This window comes from Triticum dicoccoides, chromosome 2A (assembly GCF_002162155.2).
Source record: "Triticum dicoccoides isolate Atlit2015 ecotype Zavitan chromosome 2A, WEW_v2.0, whole genome shotgun sequence".
In the NCBI taxonomy this organism is placed as follows: domain Eukaryota; kingdom Viridiplantae; phylum Streptophyta; class Magnoliopsida; order Poales; family Poaceae; genus Triticum; species Triticum dicoccoides.
This window is the reverse complement of record NC_041382.1, coordinates 78,016,216-78,032,838: the sequence shown is the minus strand read 5'-3', so window position 1 is coordinate 78,032,838 and position 16,623 is coordinate 78,016,216. Positions and strand designations below refer to the sequence as shown.

At 48.6% G+C, this 16,623-nt stretch overlaps 1 protein-coding gene across 1 annotated transcript; it reads right to left on the bottom strand.

The window, feature by feature from the left end:
- Positions 1–15,384: 15,384 nt before the first annotated feature.
- Positions 15,385–16,349, bottom strand: LOC119357629. Its single transcript, XM_037624511.1, has 2 exons — positions 15,981–16,349; positions 15,385–15,731 (listed from the first exon to the last, which is right to left on the bottom strand). Exons 1-2 carry the CDS (start codon positions 16,347–16,349, stop codon positions 15,453–15,455), a joined length of 648 nt encoding a protein of 215 aa, XP_037480408.1. The 3' UTR covers positions 15,385–15,452.
- Between the last annotated feature and the right edge of the window lie 274 nt (positions 16,350–16,623).

Sequence of the window (16,623 nt, the reverse complement as noted above, 5' to 3'; positions counted from 1 at the left end):
GAATCACTGAAAAATGTATTTTTAAAGTTAATGTATTCACAAACTAGTGATTCACACAAATTTCAAATAATTCAAAATTTAAACTATTTAAATTTGAAAACTACCGGCACTAACACAAAGTTTCTAATTTTTGTACCTAAAACAAAAATATTCACAAAGAAACTCTAAATACAACAAAAAACAACTAAAAATAAATAAAACAAAATAAATAAAGTAGAAAAGAAAAAACTAAATGAAAAAAGCCCACCTACTGGGCCACAGCAGCCTACCGTCCCGCGCCGTCGCCGCCCCTGTCGCGCCGTCCCCGTCGACTCCGCGACACCCCCGTCCTCGTCGCGTCGTCCCCATCGACTCCGCGGCGCCCCCGTCGCCGGCCTGTCCCGGTCGCCGCACCGGCCCGTCGCCGTCCCCTCGCCTCGCCGCCGTCGCCTTGGATAGACCTCGCCTCGCTGTCGTCGTCGCCTCGCCGTCGCCGTCGCCTCGACCTCGCCCGCGTGCGCTGTGAGCCCCTCCCCCGGCCCCTCTCCTCCCTCCAATCGATCAAAGCCACCGCGCGTTGGCGCCGGCCATAGCGCACACACACGCGCGCGCACACACACACACTACATGCACACACACACACACAAACACACACACACACTACACGCGCACACACACACAATTTTTCTGTTTTTATTTTTTATTTTTTTTCTGTTTTTATGTTTTTCATACAAAGTTTTAAATGAATTAATTAATTAGATTAGATTAATGTCAAATAGTATATAGAAATGTTAGTTATAATATATATAATGTCAAAGGTTTTTTATGTTTTTTATACAAATGTTATAGAAATGTTAGTTATATAGAAATGTTAGAAATTTTGGAAATGTTAGTTTTAGCTAGATGAATTTGATTAATTTCAAATTGTTAGACGATGATCGATGTTTTTTTAGTTTCTTATATTTTTAGTTATAAAATTTAGAATTTGCATATATGAAATCACAATCCATCATTTAAAAAATGTTACTTTACTTTTGTGGCATATAGTATTTGTTGTCGACGATGCCCGGCCCGCATCCTCGCCGTCGACCCGTTCGCGACGATGTCCTGCTTCAGAGGACCCATGTCCGGGACTGGGCTCCGCCGGGCTGGCACTGGGAGGTGCTACCTTCAGGGGCGCTACGCTTGGTGAGGAACCCGGCCGCGGGTCCCGTCGTCGACCCTCATCTCCTTTAGTGGCGTTCGCGTGGGCCACTTTCGGTGCGAAGGGAGCCGGCCCTGCCGGAGGTGGTACGTCGCCGTGTCAGGGAGGAGGACGAGCACGTCCATCGCTACATGGCTACTATGGACGTCAGGTTCTCCAATACCTGGCAGGTTCTTTGGGGAGATCACCCGAGCTATGATCCAGTGATGGTTCCTTCACTTTGGTTGTCCACCGCCCGCGCCTCAGGAATCGCGAGTGGCCTAGATTACTCTTTAATATTCGATCTTTATTAGCTGCTAGATAGCTAGCTAGCTAGTGATGTATTCGATATATAATATTCGAGATGATTTATTCGAACTTATATATATTATTCAAGACGATGTATTCGAGATTATATCTATTATTCGAGACGATGTATTTGAAATTATATCCGATCATGCTTATTATGTACTATGATTGATTCAGTTTTTCCTTATTAATTGATTGCATCCATGCATTGTAATTTGAATACTAAATTGTTTTATATTTCTTTTGGATTAGTTAAATAAAAGCTATGGCGGACAATACCGGCAGAGAGGGAGAACAGGCCCTGTTCGATATTATATGCCATCCTCGCGGGCCAGATGATGATCAGAATGAAGAAGATTATGACGGCTCCAAATTTCTAAACAACACCGGGGAGGGTGGTATGATATTCGATCGCGACGACCAAATTGATGAAGTCATGAACTATGATTATGATGATGATGAAGAAAATGTTGATCTTGAAACAACAAAGACCGGCGAGGTATATATATTTATATAAGCAGGCATCTGGTGATCATCACATGTTTTAAATGACTTGAAGATATATTAACGAATCGATCTTTCTTCTTTCAGCCATCCGGATCAAGCAAATCTTCAGGCAACAGGAAACGAGGCCCGAACAAAAAGTTGAAGGAGGGCGTAAAGTATAATATTGAGGCCATCAAACCTAATGGCGACCATTAGCGCCTAAGAAGATTGTGGACAAGTTCATTCGTCAGTGCGGAGTTCTTGTGAAGGACCAACTCCCGATCTCCCTTCAAGCATGGAGAGAGCCAGCAAAGCCACATCCAGATGTTACTTTTGTCGAGGACAGAAAAAAAGGTCTGCTTTGGGAAACTCTCATGGAACATTTCACCCTACCAGATCATTTCACAGATGCAGATGTGGAGAAAGTCAAGGAAGCTGCTCTTAGGAAGATGGCGGTTGCATTCAACAACCACAAGAATCGTGTATGGGACAAGTACATCAAGGGAGGAAGGAAGACTCCAGTGTTCGAGGGAACACTAGAGAAGCAAAGTGCTCATTGGGATGATTTCGTGAAATTCAAGGATTCGGAATTAGCTAAGGAACGGTCGAGAATAAACAAGAAGAATGCCGAAAAAAAGGATAAGTTTCATAAGCTGGGGCAGGTGGCTACGCGGTGGCAATGCCTAAGTGGGATAAGTCTGAGAAAGAGATGGAGGATGCAGGTGTCACTCCTGTTACTAGGAGCTGGCCCCCCAGGTGCAGGACTTGGTTCTATGCACATGGGGGGGAGTTGGACCCGAAGACAAGCAAAGTTTCGATGAAGGCATGTCTGAATGGAGCCGACGATAATCTACTTGTTGCAATAGAAGAGGCTCGATTGGGAGTGTTCCAGCCCAACAGAGAGAATGACGAGCTTATGCGTGCCCTGGGAAATCCTGAACACCCGGGAAGAACACGAGGCAAAGGCGCTATTCCGTGGTATGAGGGGTTTTCGGACTGGAACGCCGACTACAGAACCCATGCGAGAAAGAAGATTGCGGAGCAGAAGAAGAGGAAGATGGAGGAGGAGCAGAGGAAGCTGGACTATGAACGCCTTCAAGGCCTAGAAGCAAGGCACGCGGAATTAGCACTCAAATTCCAGCAGCAGCAGCAGCAGCAGCAGATCGACTCACTTAGCCAGCAAAGGGGGTCTCAGCAGCTGCAGCAGCTAGCGGATGATCCTGCATTGGATAGTGATGTCTACTACACAACCTTCTTCTTGTAGACGTTGTTGGGCCTGCAAGTGCACAGGTTTGTAGGACAGTAGCAAATTTCACTCAAGTGGATGACCTAAGGTTTATCAATCTGTAGGAGGCGTAGGATGAAGATGGTCTCTCTCAAGCAACCCTGCAACCAAATAACAAAGAGTCTCTTGTGTCCCCAACACACCCAATACAATGGTAAATTGTATAGGTGCACTAGTTCGGCGAAGAGATGGTGATACAAGTGCAATATGGATGGTAGATATAGGTTTTTGTAAACTGAAAATATAAAACAGCAAGGTAGCAAGCGGTAAAAGTGAGCATAAACGGTATTGCAATGCTAGGAAACAAGGCCTAGGGTTCATACTTTCACTAGTGCAAGTCCTCTCAACAATAATAACATAATTGGATCATATAACTATCCCTCAACATGCAACAAAGAGTCACTCCAAAGTCACTAATAGCGGAGAACAAATGAAGAGATTATGATAGGGTACGAAACCACCTCAAAGTTATTCTTTCCAATCAATCCGTTGGGCTATTCCTATAAGTGTCACAAACAGCCCTAGAGTTCGTACTAGAATAACACCTTAAGATACAAATCAACCAAAACCCTAATGTCACCTAGATACTCCATTGTTACCTCAAGTATCCATGGGTATGATTATACGATATGCATCACACAATCTCAACTCATCTACTCAAACCAACACATAGAACCTCAAAGAGTGCCCCAAAGTTTCTACCGGAGAATCACGACGAAAACGTGTGCCAACCCCTATGCATAGGTTCATGGGCGGAACCCGCAAGTTGGTCACCAAAACATACATCAAGTGGCACATGATATCCCATTGTCACCACAGATAATCGCGGTAAGACATACATCAAGTGTTCTCAAGCCTTTAAAGACTCAATCCGATAAGATTACTTCAAGGGGAAAACTCAATCCATTACAAGAGAGTAGAGGGGGAGAAGAAACATAAGATCCAACTATAATAGCAACGCTCGCGATACATCAAGATCGTGCCAAATCAAGAATACGAGAGAGAGAGATCAAACACATAGCTACTGGTACATACCCTCAGCCCCGAGGGTGAACTACTCCCTCCTCGTCATGGAGAGCGTCGGGATGATGAAGATGGCCACCGGTGAGGGTTCCCCCCCTCTCCGGCAGGGTGCCGGAACAGGGTCCCGATTGGTTTTTGGTGGCTACAGAGGCTTGCGGCGGCGGAACTCCCGATCTATCTTCTGTTCTGGAAGTTTTAGGGTACGTGGATATATATGGGAGCCAGAAGTATGTCGGTGGAGCTACGGGGGCCCCACGAGGCAGGGGGCGCGCCCCCCACCCTCGTGGCCAGCTCTCGTATCTTCTGACGTAGAGTCCAAGTCTATCCGGTGGGTTTCCTTCCAAAAATAACTTCTCCAGTTGATTTCGTTCCGTTTTGACTCCGTTTGATATTCATTTTCCTCGAAACACTGAAATAGGCATAAAACAGCAAATCTGGGTTGGGCCTCCGGTTAATAGGTTAGTCCCAAAAATAATATAAAAGTGGATAATAAAGCCCAATATTACCTAAAACAATAGATAATATAGCATGGAGCAATCAAAAATTATAGATACGTTGGAGATGTATCATATAGCACCGCCCCATCCATGCCGAGAAGCAGCGTGGGTTCTGCCCGGGCGATGCAATGCTGGATAGATACCCCGTGGATGACATCATGGAGAACACTAACTGCGAGCTACACTTCAAAATGAAGAACATATCCATGAAGGTGGCGGACGACGTTGCTTTTACAAATCCCCCCGAGGCAACCTTCCATTGTAACTCGATTCCAGCGGGCTATGCTCGTGTCTTGGTTGATGAGGTGGTGGACCCATATTCGGGGCTAGAGCTTGACATTCCTGGAGGTGACGAGGAGCACACACTCGGAGATGCCAAACATCGTATCATCCTATGGAGAAAGAATTGCATCATCTTTCGAAGGCCACCGACACCGCGTCACCCGACTCCTCGTCGAAGTCCGCCACCGAGTCAGCAGACTCCCGCTCCTCCAAGTCCACCAACGCGTGAGGCCACTCCTCCTCCTCCAAGTCCGTCAAAGTGTCAGGCCACTCCTCCTCCAAGTTCAACACAGCGTCAGACGTCCACTCCTCCTCCAAGTCCGGCACAACTTCAGGCCACTCCTCCTCCAAGTCCGGCACAGCTTCAAGCCACTCCTCCTCGTCCAACTCAGCCACGTCAGCCGTCTCCGCCACCTCAGCAATCACGGAAGAGAGCCGCCGCAGCTATGGTGCGTAGCAGTACAAGTCGAGGTAGTACGGGAGGTACAAGCGGAGGCAAGCGATTTCAATATGGTCCAAGCAGCCTCGCGCCTCTTCCGCAGAGGCCTTAGGACAAGTCTGAGGAGGAAAACGCAGCCATATCGAAGGCCGAGGTGGAAGCCCATTTTGCACCGAAACCACCACCGCCATCAAGGGAGAAAGTGCCTGAGGAAAAGATTGACCACTTCATTCGTATGGCTAGACCACCAGCTCCCAAGCCTGTTGACACAGACTATGAGCGCCACCTCAGGAAGTTAAATCGTGCACGTCTACAGAAAGAGGCGAGCTCGAGCTCGAGCAAATCAGCTGGCAAAAAATGTGGTAAAACCGTTCCCCGGCTGGGAGAACAGGCGGCGCAATCAATCCCCCCGCTTGTTGTGCCAACAACACATGAGAGTACACGCACCCAATATTATTGTGGGCAAACCGTTAACGTTCCCCAGCTGGGCGATGTGGTAATAATCGAGGAGCATATAAGGCAGGCTGAAATCCTCAAGATCACTATTGGACAACTCCTCGAGATCGAGCCCATGCCTCTGCTTACAGAGGAGGAAATAAAACGGAAATATGTCCGGGGCCAACCTTTGGTCGAGCCAGACGAGGTCAAGAAGCTCCCAACGAGAATGTATGAATTGCATCAATGGTACATGAACATTACCAAGATTTCCAATCGAGAGTCCCTCATGGTGAATGTCAACAAGGATCATTACTACCATGAGAAAGCTATGTCCGTTGAGTATTCAGAACTATTTCAGTTATACAATCAAGACGCACTCGACAAATCTATCGTCGGTTGCTATTGTCTGTAAGTGATTTCTTTCTGTAATTTAAGTCCCAAGCTAGCTGTAGTGATCATTTTGATCAATCATTACCTGTAATTATCCTCACTATATTCTTTTCTGTGGTATTATGCAGGATGAAGATGTATGAAATGAAAAAAGGTGGACGCTATGGCATTGGGTTCATTGACCCAAATACCGTTAATGAATACACATGGAAATTAGATGCATATTATGAAAAAAGTGTAGAGGAAAGCATGCTAGAGTTCTTGAAGCGCTTCAATACCAATGAAGATATACTACTTCCTTACAACTTCCAGTGAGTCACACTGTCTTATACTACAAATTCTCTGTTTTTACCTACTAGCTAGCTACATGTTTTTGCTTACATATACCCGCTTAATTAAGACATGCAAACGTGTGTGCATGCAGATTTCACTAGATCTTGTTAATCATTAAAGTTGATGAAGGAACAGTTGAAGTACTAGACTCACTACTTAAGAAAGCAAGTGACTACACCATCGTGAAGGGGATAGTCAACAGTTATTTCAATCATTATTAACTATATCTCGGCCTATTTAATTAGTTCGTCATTTCCTGATAACAACTATTTAATAACTCATTTATTCATTTTCTTTGTCGGCGGGCAGGGCTTGGGCAGAGTTCATCAGCGTCACTCCAGGCAAATGGAATCGAAATCTGAAATGGTATCGACCCAAGGTAAGTAATTAAGTAGTACTAGCTAGCTAGCTGCCATCTCTTTAATTATCATGCTTGATTAATTATTATCTGATCAAATTCCATTCTCGTAAAGGCCCTGAAGCAGGCACCGGCGAATGATCTGTGTGCATACTACATTTGCGAGAACATTCGCATGATGACGTCCGAAAGGAGCAGATCTCAAAGACAGGACTGGGTACGTTTATCAGAACACTATTCACAATTTTTACACCATTATCGATATATCTAGTCACACGACTAATACATATGTATATTGATCTCCTTCTTAACAGTTCAGAGAGGTGCAGGAGCAACTCCTACCAGAGAAGCGCATAGAAGCAATTCAAGAGGAAATAGCGGGATTTTTGCTCGATCAGGTCATAGATTCCAAAGGAGAATACTATTACCCGCTACTGCCCCCATGAACCACTTCCAATTGTTATCGTGCTCCGAAGGCACCAATTAGGCTAATGCCACTGGCTCCGAAGGCACCAATTAGAAGAAATTGTATATAGCTACCTAATTGTATACATATATACATGTGTGTATCTATGTGTGAATTAATTATAATGATGGTTGTGAGACATTCGATGATATATATATATATATATATATATATATATATATATATATATATATATATATATAGGTAAAATAGATGGGGCACCTAGGTGTCTGGGCACCTTGTTAGTTTTGGAAACTATGATATATTAATTTGTTTTCTAATTATTCTTCATGCAAGACTTTCCATACTTACGTTTTATTTTTGGGTCTAATTATTAGGCATGCAACACTTGCCATACAATAAAATATATTAATGTTGATTTTGTTCGAATTGCTGCAGGTATATAATACACGTATTTTTGTTTTCTAACTATTTAATATGGGTATCTAATACCTACCAACGAAATTATATACATATGCATATATGTATATATTCAGTAATTTATTTTTTGAACTATTACATTTTTTTTCCTAATTATCTAGAATGGGTATCATACTTACTAACGAAAGGTTGTATGTACGTGGGTATGTATATGCACAATAATTTATTTGTTGACTAACTATATTTTATTTTTTGTTTCCTAACTATCCAATACGGTTATACAATACCTACTGACGAAAATATTGTAACACCCAATCGACGTATATAAGGCTATGTGAAAAAGGGTAGGAAAATATTATACATACCCAATCGATGTATATACCCGGTTATGTGAAAAAATGTAGAAAAATATTATACATCAAATAATATACTTTAACTAAAAATACCCAAGGTGTCTGCACACTTGTATACCCGGCTGCGCGGAGAAAGCTTGGAAAATATTGTACATATCCAGTGGACATGTGTATCTAAAGTAAAATATGACTATGTATATGCCTGACTACGTGACTTATGGGTATTTAATATATATCCAACATATTTCGAGTATAAAAATATACCTAAGATATTTTAGGTTATGTATGTATATACCTAGTAATTTATTTAAGTTATTAGATAGTTGGTGAAAAATAAAGGAGCGCACATAAAAAAATACGACATCCATTATACACAAAAAATACCCAGCTACGTGACATATGAGACATGCATGGACTTAATTTGGGTGGTTATTAAGTGTCCATATTAAGCAATAATTAGCAATAATTCTTTCCAAATAAAAATCTAACGCATTTATGAATTAGTGTAAATAGTAATTACACGTGCACATATCTTAGTATGAAGGCACCTAGGTGTCCCATATGGGCGTCCTATATATATATATATATATATATGATCGGTTCTACTAGAAATCTATTTATATATATGCATAACGTGTACAATATGTAGTATCGTAAAATACCAGCAAACGAAAAAGAATTAAATGGAAAACACAAAATTAAATGAAAAAGAAATCATAAACCCAACCCCCCCCAACCTTTTAATACCGGTTGGTGTCACCAACCAGTACTAAAGTGAGAGAGACAGACACCCGCCAGCCACCTTATGCAACTAGTGCATGTTTGTCGGTGGAACCAGTCTCACGTAAGAGTACGTGTAAGGTCGGTCCGGGCCGCTTCATCCCACGATGCCGCCGAATCAAGATAAGACTAGTAACGGCAAGATAATTGACAATATCGACGCCCACAACTACTTTGTGTTCTACTCGTGCATAGTAACTACGCATAGACCTAGCTCATGATGCCACTGTTGGGGAACGTAGCATAAATTCAAATTTTTCCTACGTGTCATCAAGATCTATCTATGGAGTCATCTAGCAACGAGGGAGGAGTGGATCTACATACCCTTGTAGATCGCGCGCGGAAGCGTTCAAGAGAACGGGGTTGATGGAGTCGTGCTCGTCGTGATCCAAATCACCGATGATCCTAACGCCGAACGGACGGCACCTCCGCGTTCAACACACATACGGAGCAACGACGTCTCCTCCTTCTTGATCCAGCAAGGGGAAGGAGAGGTTGATGGAGATCCAGCAGCACGACGGCGTGGTGGAAGTAGCGGGATTCCAACAGGGCTTCGCCAAGCGCTGCGGGAGGAGGGAGATGTGTCATGGGAGGGAGAGGGAGGCGCCAGGGCTTGGGTATGCTTGCCCTCCCTTCCCCCCACTATATATAGGGCCAAGGGAGAGGGGGAGGGCGCAGCCTTGCCCTTCCTCCAAGGAAGGGTGCGGCCAAGGGGGGAAGGAGTCCATCCTCCCCAAGGCACCTCGGAGGTGCCTTCCCCCTTTAGGACTCTCCCCTCCTCTTGTCCCTTTGGCGCATGGGCCTCTAGGGGCTGGTGCCCTTGGCCCATGTAGGCCAAGGCGCACCCCCTACAGCCCATGTGGCCCCCGGGGCAGGTGGCCCCACCCGGTGGACCCCCGGGACCCTTTCGGTGGTCCCGGTATAATACCGGTGACCCTGAAACTTGTCCCGATAGTCGAAATAGCACTTCCTATATATAATTCTTTACCTCCGGACCATTCCGGAACTCCTTGTGACGTCCGGGATCTCATCCGGGACTCCGAACAACTTTCGGGTTACCGCATACTAATATCTCTATAACCCTAGCGTCACTGAACCTTAAGTGTGTAGACCCTACGGGTTCGGGAGACATGCAGACATGACCGAGATGACTCTCCGGTCAATAACCAACAGCGGGATCTGGATACCCATGTTGGCTCCCACATGTTCCACGATGATCTCATCGGATGAACCACGATGTCAAGGACTTAATCAATCCCGTATACAATTCCCTTTGTCTAGCGGTACGATACTTGCCCGAGATTCGATCGTCGGTATCCCGATACCTTGTTCAATCTCGTTACCGGCAAGTCTCTTTACTCGTTGCGTAACACATCATCCCGTGATCAACTCCTTGATCACATTGTGCACATTATGATGATGTCCTACCGAGTGGGCCCAGAGATACCTCTCCGTTTACACGGAGTGACAAATCCCAGTCTCGATTCGTGCCAACCCAACAGACACTTTCGGAGATACCTGTAGTGTACCTTTATAGCCACCCAGTTACGTTGTGACGTTTGGCACACCCAAAGCACTCCTACGGTATCCGGGAGTTGCACAATCTCATGGTCTAAGGAAATGATACTTGACATTAGAAAAGCTTTAGCATACGAACTACATGATCTTTGTGCTAGGCTTAGGATTGGGTCTTGTCCATCACATCATTCTCCTAATGATGTGATCCCGTTATCAATGACATCCAATGTCCATGGTCAGGAAACCGTAACCATCTATTGATCAACGAGCTAGTCAACTAGAGGCTTACTAGGGACATGGTGTTGTCTATGTATCCACACATGTATCTGAGTTTCCTATCAATACAATTCTAGCATGGATAATAAACGATTATCATGAACAAGGAAATATAATAATAATCAATTTATTATTGCCTCTAGGGCATATTTCCAACAATCACCTCCTTCTTACTCGACATGGGGTAGGTGCTCGATGCCACGACGCTGACCTTGCCGGGTTTGCAGGAGGGGAGCGGCAGCAAGAGGAGCCGCAGAGGGCTACTCCCAACACACCACCCCCATCGACTACGCCGCCACGGGGGGCGTCCCCGGCAAGGGCATCAGGCACGAAGCCCACACCCATGGAGGAGGAGGGGAACTTGGGCGCTGGTGGCTCTGCCTCGATGCCAAAGACTGGCGAAGAGGGGACTTCTACTTCACAGCCAGGCACTGGTGAGTCGCCCGTCCTTCGTCTCTTATTCTTTTTCCTTATGCTTCTCTTGGCTTCATTGCTCCTACTGCCGCCCAGGTCCTCCTTCAACAAATACGGAGGACGTGGACACCGTTGTCAGAGATATCGCCGAAGAGGCCGCGGCTGAGGCCGGCAAGATTGCCGCCGAGGAGGCCGCTAAGAATGCTGACGAGGCCGCTGCCGATGAGGCCGCCGCCGATGAGGCCGCCAAGGGTGCGGCCGAGGACGCCGCTGCAGGGGGCGCCAAGGCCACCGACGAGGCTTCCGCCGAGGGCACCAGCGGTGGTCCTGCCGAGGGGGCCGGCAAGGCCTCCGCCGAGGAAGAGGTGATGAATGATCAGCCTCCTTCCTCCTCAACCTCGGGCCCCGGCAGGTACCTGAAGGTGGGCGATGATCTTTTCGTCCACCTCCCAGGGGCGTCAAGCCGGGCGCCCGCCGAACGAGAAGTTTTTGATGGCGAGGTGCTTGCCGCCACCGGGTTCGAGGTCGTCGACGCGCCGGTCGCTGGTGGCAAATGGCTCTCCAGAAGAGCAGCTCTTCCGCGCCATGGGGGCCAATTTCCGGAAGCTCCAAGTGCTCTACCGCGCCCGCCTGGACAAAGCCAAGACCAGGGCGACAGTGGTGGACAACGCGAAGGCGGACTTCAAGGCGCGCATCGCCGAGACGCAGACTTGGTTCCACCAGTCCCGCGAGGAGCAGAGGGCCTTCCAGGAGAAATTGTCCCAGCGCGATGTGGAGCTCGCCATGAAGCTGGCCGACATCGAGAAGGCCCAGGAGAAGGCGGTGAACTTGGCTGCCGCGGCCGAAGCCACCCGGAACCAGCATCAAGCCGCCTTGGACTCCCAAGAGGAGGACCTCTCCGTGCGTGAGGCGAAGCTTGCCGCAACGCTCCGCGGCAAGGACGAGGAGCTCGAGACCCTTGTCGCACGGCGGACCCGCGAGCTGGAGCAGAGGCACAAAGAGGCACTCGATGCCCAAGCCCTGGCTCACGCCGGCAAGGTGAAGGAGCTGAAAGTGGAGCGGGACGAGCTGAAGGAGCAGGCCCTCAAGCTATCCGGCGAGAAGAGCACGCTCAACTGCGCCTTGGCAGAGGCGCAAGGATTGGTCATCAGCAGGGCCGGGGAGCTCTCCGAGGCGCAGAACTCCATCAGGGACCTCAAGCTGAAGCTGAAAGATCTCGAGAAGCTGTTGTCGGGGAGCAGGGCTCGGGAGGAGGCCTTGACCCAGAGCCTGGAGGGGGAGAAGCAGCTGCGGGCGAACGAGGCCGCGTCCCACCAAGAATACGTGGCGGGCGAGAACAGGTGGATCAGCCATCTGGAGGTCGTCGCTGGCAGGGTTACCTCGCAATTGGCCACCATGGGGTTGCCAAACGTGAGGTACGCCCCTGAGCGCAGCGGGACCGTCAACGCCAAGCTGACCCAGTTCTTCGAGGGCGTCCTCGGGGCCTTGGCCTATCTCCATTCCAACAGGACGGCCACGCTGGCCGAGGAGGCCTGGCGGCTTTGCCGGAGGGTCGTGACCAAGGTCCTCACCAAGGTGGCGTACTGGAATCCCGGCCTTGACTTCGCGGCCGCGATGAAGAGCTTGCCGGAGGGCGCTGACCCCGCGGTGCTCAAGGAGCGCATCAAGCCCATCACCGACTGCATCGACGAAATCAAGAGGGTGGAAGGCCAGCGCCGGGATTAAGCATCCCGTTCTTCTTTGCTGCTGCGGGTTCCCGAACAAGACAAATTTTATCTTTAGTTAGGACCGCAGCAATGATGAGATGTAATATAACTTTGAAGTACTCTTAATTTTCATGCACGTTATTTCCCCGTTTAATTCCTCTTTGTATGTGCGCCCTACGCCGATCGGGAAGGCTTGCCGGCCTGGAAGCCCCAAGCGGCGTCTTAGGGACGGATCCCCATGGCCTGCCGGGTACGCGTGCAGTCGGTCGAGCCACCTCCCCGTTCCGAGCGCGGCCGCTCGAACTGTCGAGCTTGACTCGAGTCAGAATCGAGGGCGTTGCCGATCACGGGAGGCCACTCTGCCACTCTCGACGCAGCCGCTTGAGCTGTTGAGCAGACTTGAAACAGGGCAAGGGCATTGCCAATCGTGGTAGAGCCCCCTGGCGTGTAGGTTTTTCATACAAAGGCGCGACATCTCCGGGGGAATAACCTCAACAAAAAGGGTAGTATAAGCAAGGGTTCAGTGCAACTTAGCTTTTGTTTGCGATCGCTCGAGTTCCGATCTCCTGGCCCCTTTTCTTCTTCAAGGGTCACGAAGATGAAGGAGCGTCGACCTAACTGCTAAAGTCGATTCTCACAACTGCGTCGCCCCTGCCTGGTGCGCCAAAGATGTCGGTGTGAAACGACGCCTATGGGATCACAAGAATCCCTACTACGGTTGCGGGGGCGCGGTGGTCGTGAGAAGAGCGGATCAAACAGATAGCACACGGTTCCTTTATCCAGGTTCGGGCCGCGAGGATGCGTAAAACCCTACTCTTGCTTTGGTGGATTGTATATCTGTGTTCTTGAGCTAGCTATGAGGCGTGAAGAGCTCCAAAAAGCCGAATCCCCCTCCTGGTCGCCTCGGGCCTCCTTTTATAGGAAAGGGGCTGCCACAATGGCACACAGGAGGTGGAAAGGGTACAGTAATGCGAGTTTATCCCTCGCATTACATGACAAGGCGCATTTAATGCGCCTTGCTTAGGTGTCCTTGCTTTATCGGGGACGGGGGGAGAGCCCTGTCCCGTCCGTCGCCGCTCCCTCTTGTGTGGACACGCGCCCTGGCCAGCGGTGCTTGTGGTGCCATGTAGGCAGGCAAGCAGCTGAGGTGGCGCAGTGGTGGGTCTCCACGAAGATCTGCATGCCGCCATGCAGGTGCCTGCCCAACTGGTTGGGTTGGCAGCTACATGCGAACGGCAGTGGGGGCACGACTGGTGTGGGCCTGATGGTGGCCCCACGGATGCCCTTGGCGAGGGCCTTGCCGGGGCCACGGCAAGGGTCTTGCCGTGGCGCTCGCTGTCATCCCCAGCAAGGCTCTTGTCGGGGGCCTTGCGGTCCTCCTTGGCTGGGATCCCGCCAAGGGTCATCACCTTCTTAAGTGGGTATCTGGCCTTTGAATGTCTTCACAAAGATCTGCATGCCACCACGGGGAAGTCTCCCGAATCCTTGCCCCATGGGGGCAGTGGACTCGAGGGTGACCTTGCTCCGTAGGTGTGGGGCGAGCCGCCTCGGCAAGGATTTTGCCGGGCTAGCTAAAGCTGCCCCCCGGCAAGGATCTTGCCGGGGGGGGGGGGGCTGCTTTGTCCTCTCTGCTCTTTGTGGTCTTGGTGTCGTTCTGCTCCTCTTCAGCTTCAGCCTTACCTTGGTTTACCTCCCTTGCCATGCTCGGTGTGGCGGCGTCCGTGGCTCAGACTGCCCGTGCACAGTCATAGGGGTACAAAAAGTGTACCCCTTTTTGTACACCGACACACTTCTACAGAAATGACATGGAGTAACACCACATGCAAGTAGAAAGTAGCTACAAATTAATGGAAGAGTTGACTACTCTAGATATCACAATCATGCTACAAGCATAGTTTACCGACTTGAATAGTTGAATTGAGATTCTGTTTGCTATCTTCACTAAAACAAAGCACTAAGTATTCCATAACATATAAAACAAGACGGATAAATAACAAGATAATGCGATTATGTAGAAGATGCCCGACAACCCAGCCCTTTGAAATCTGAGACCTACCACTTATGGTGGATTTCGATGAATAAATTGTTGCCCAATCACAATAATCCCAGGAATGACTGGACATGAACAACGCATACTAGGTTCTCACTGGTGATCTATTAGTAGGCATCTGATTGGTTAATTGATGACTTGAACCAAAGAAGATCAATACTAAATGTAAATATCTAATAGCATTTTGATGATCAGTTCACAATAAAGGCACATAGTAGAACTGCGGCAGTTGGCCACTCAGCATAACTGAAGAGTGAGGCTAACCCCAATGTTTGTCATCAATGCAAATATGCAACTACCAGAAGGAACAGGAAAACCCTCATTGGTTTAAGATATAACAGTACTCCATGTTAACAAACAACAATCAACGTTCCGACAGCTAAGAAAAATGATTGCAAATTCACAACATTGGGGAACTGTTTTGTTATTAGGAGACCAATAATGTGCACAAGATATACACATTAACTGAAAATAATATGGCTTCTGTATATAGGGAAAGGTATACCTCAAGAGTCTGCAAGGTGAGTCATGTTTTTCTTTGACATCTGGTCCTCCCTCCAGTTACTCAGTACCACAGCTGGAATGACAACAAAGCAAGGTATCGCACTGGAGCCATATATCCCCACATCCACAATCACAGAACCAATCTTTTTCGACATCATGCATTCCACCAGAGAACCGGCTAAAATTAGCAGGACGAAGGGCGTAGACGCTAACGTTCCAAGGACTGCGGTGCGGGGTGGAACGCCCCTAATCAACTCCTGGTTGAAAGCTCCATGGGCTCTCTGAGGAGGACAGCAATTTCAGCAAAACCACAACGAGGGACATGAGTATGGAATGGGTCGAAAATTGAACGATGCAGATGAAATCACATGAAACACTACACAACATTTCATTCCTATTCCCATCAGGACAACTTGATTAGAATGATGGGCATGTGAATTTTGTTGATGTATTAATTAGGATAGCTTGCTGCGTATCGACTGCTGCAATTCAGTGGAAGGAAATGTTACGGGTGCTTATTTCGACGATACCTTCTGGAACTCTGAACCGGATCCAGATACAGCTGCAGCCACGTAGAGCAGGAACTGGCCGCACAGCATCACGGCGCCAAGCGCTTGCAGGACAAGGAAGCTGGCCTTGAGAGCCCCGTCCGCGAGCGCCTGGAGAAACACGGCGGGGGCGGAGCCCTCGTCCCAGGCTCGGCTCCCCACGACCTTGGTAGCCGCGGCCGCGGAGATGACCCACAGAGCCGCGAAGACCAGGTAGGGGAGCGCTTCGGCCGCGACGAGCAGGACGCGGCCGAGCGCCAGCGTCAGGGCGAGGACGGAGCGCACGAGCGCGAGCACCACGACGACGGTCCCCGCCGGCAAAGGCGGCGGCGAGGGCTTCACGGCGGCCATCGGGGTGGGAAGCCCTAGCTAGCTCCTCGAAGCTTGGACGGGGGCGGAATGCCGGAGTGGTTGGGGTTGGCGCAGCTAGGGGACTGGGGTTTGTGGGAAATGGCCAAATGGGGATTGGCGAGGAACAGGGGAGGGGGTTTTGCGGCGAGCTGTCCCGCTTCCGGGTTTCTGTTCTAACCCATTTCACCTTGTGGATTCGGGTTCCAAACGGGTATGCTGAAATGGTGAGCGCCCGATCCTTTTTTTGTTGTTGCCCGATTGTATCCTGCCCAGC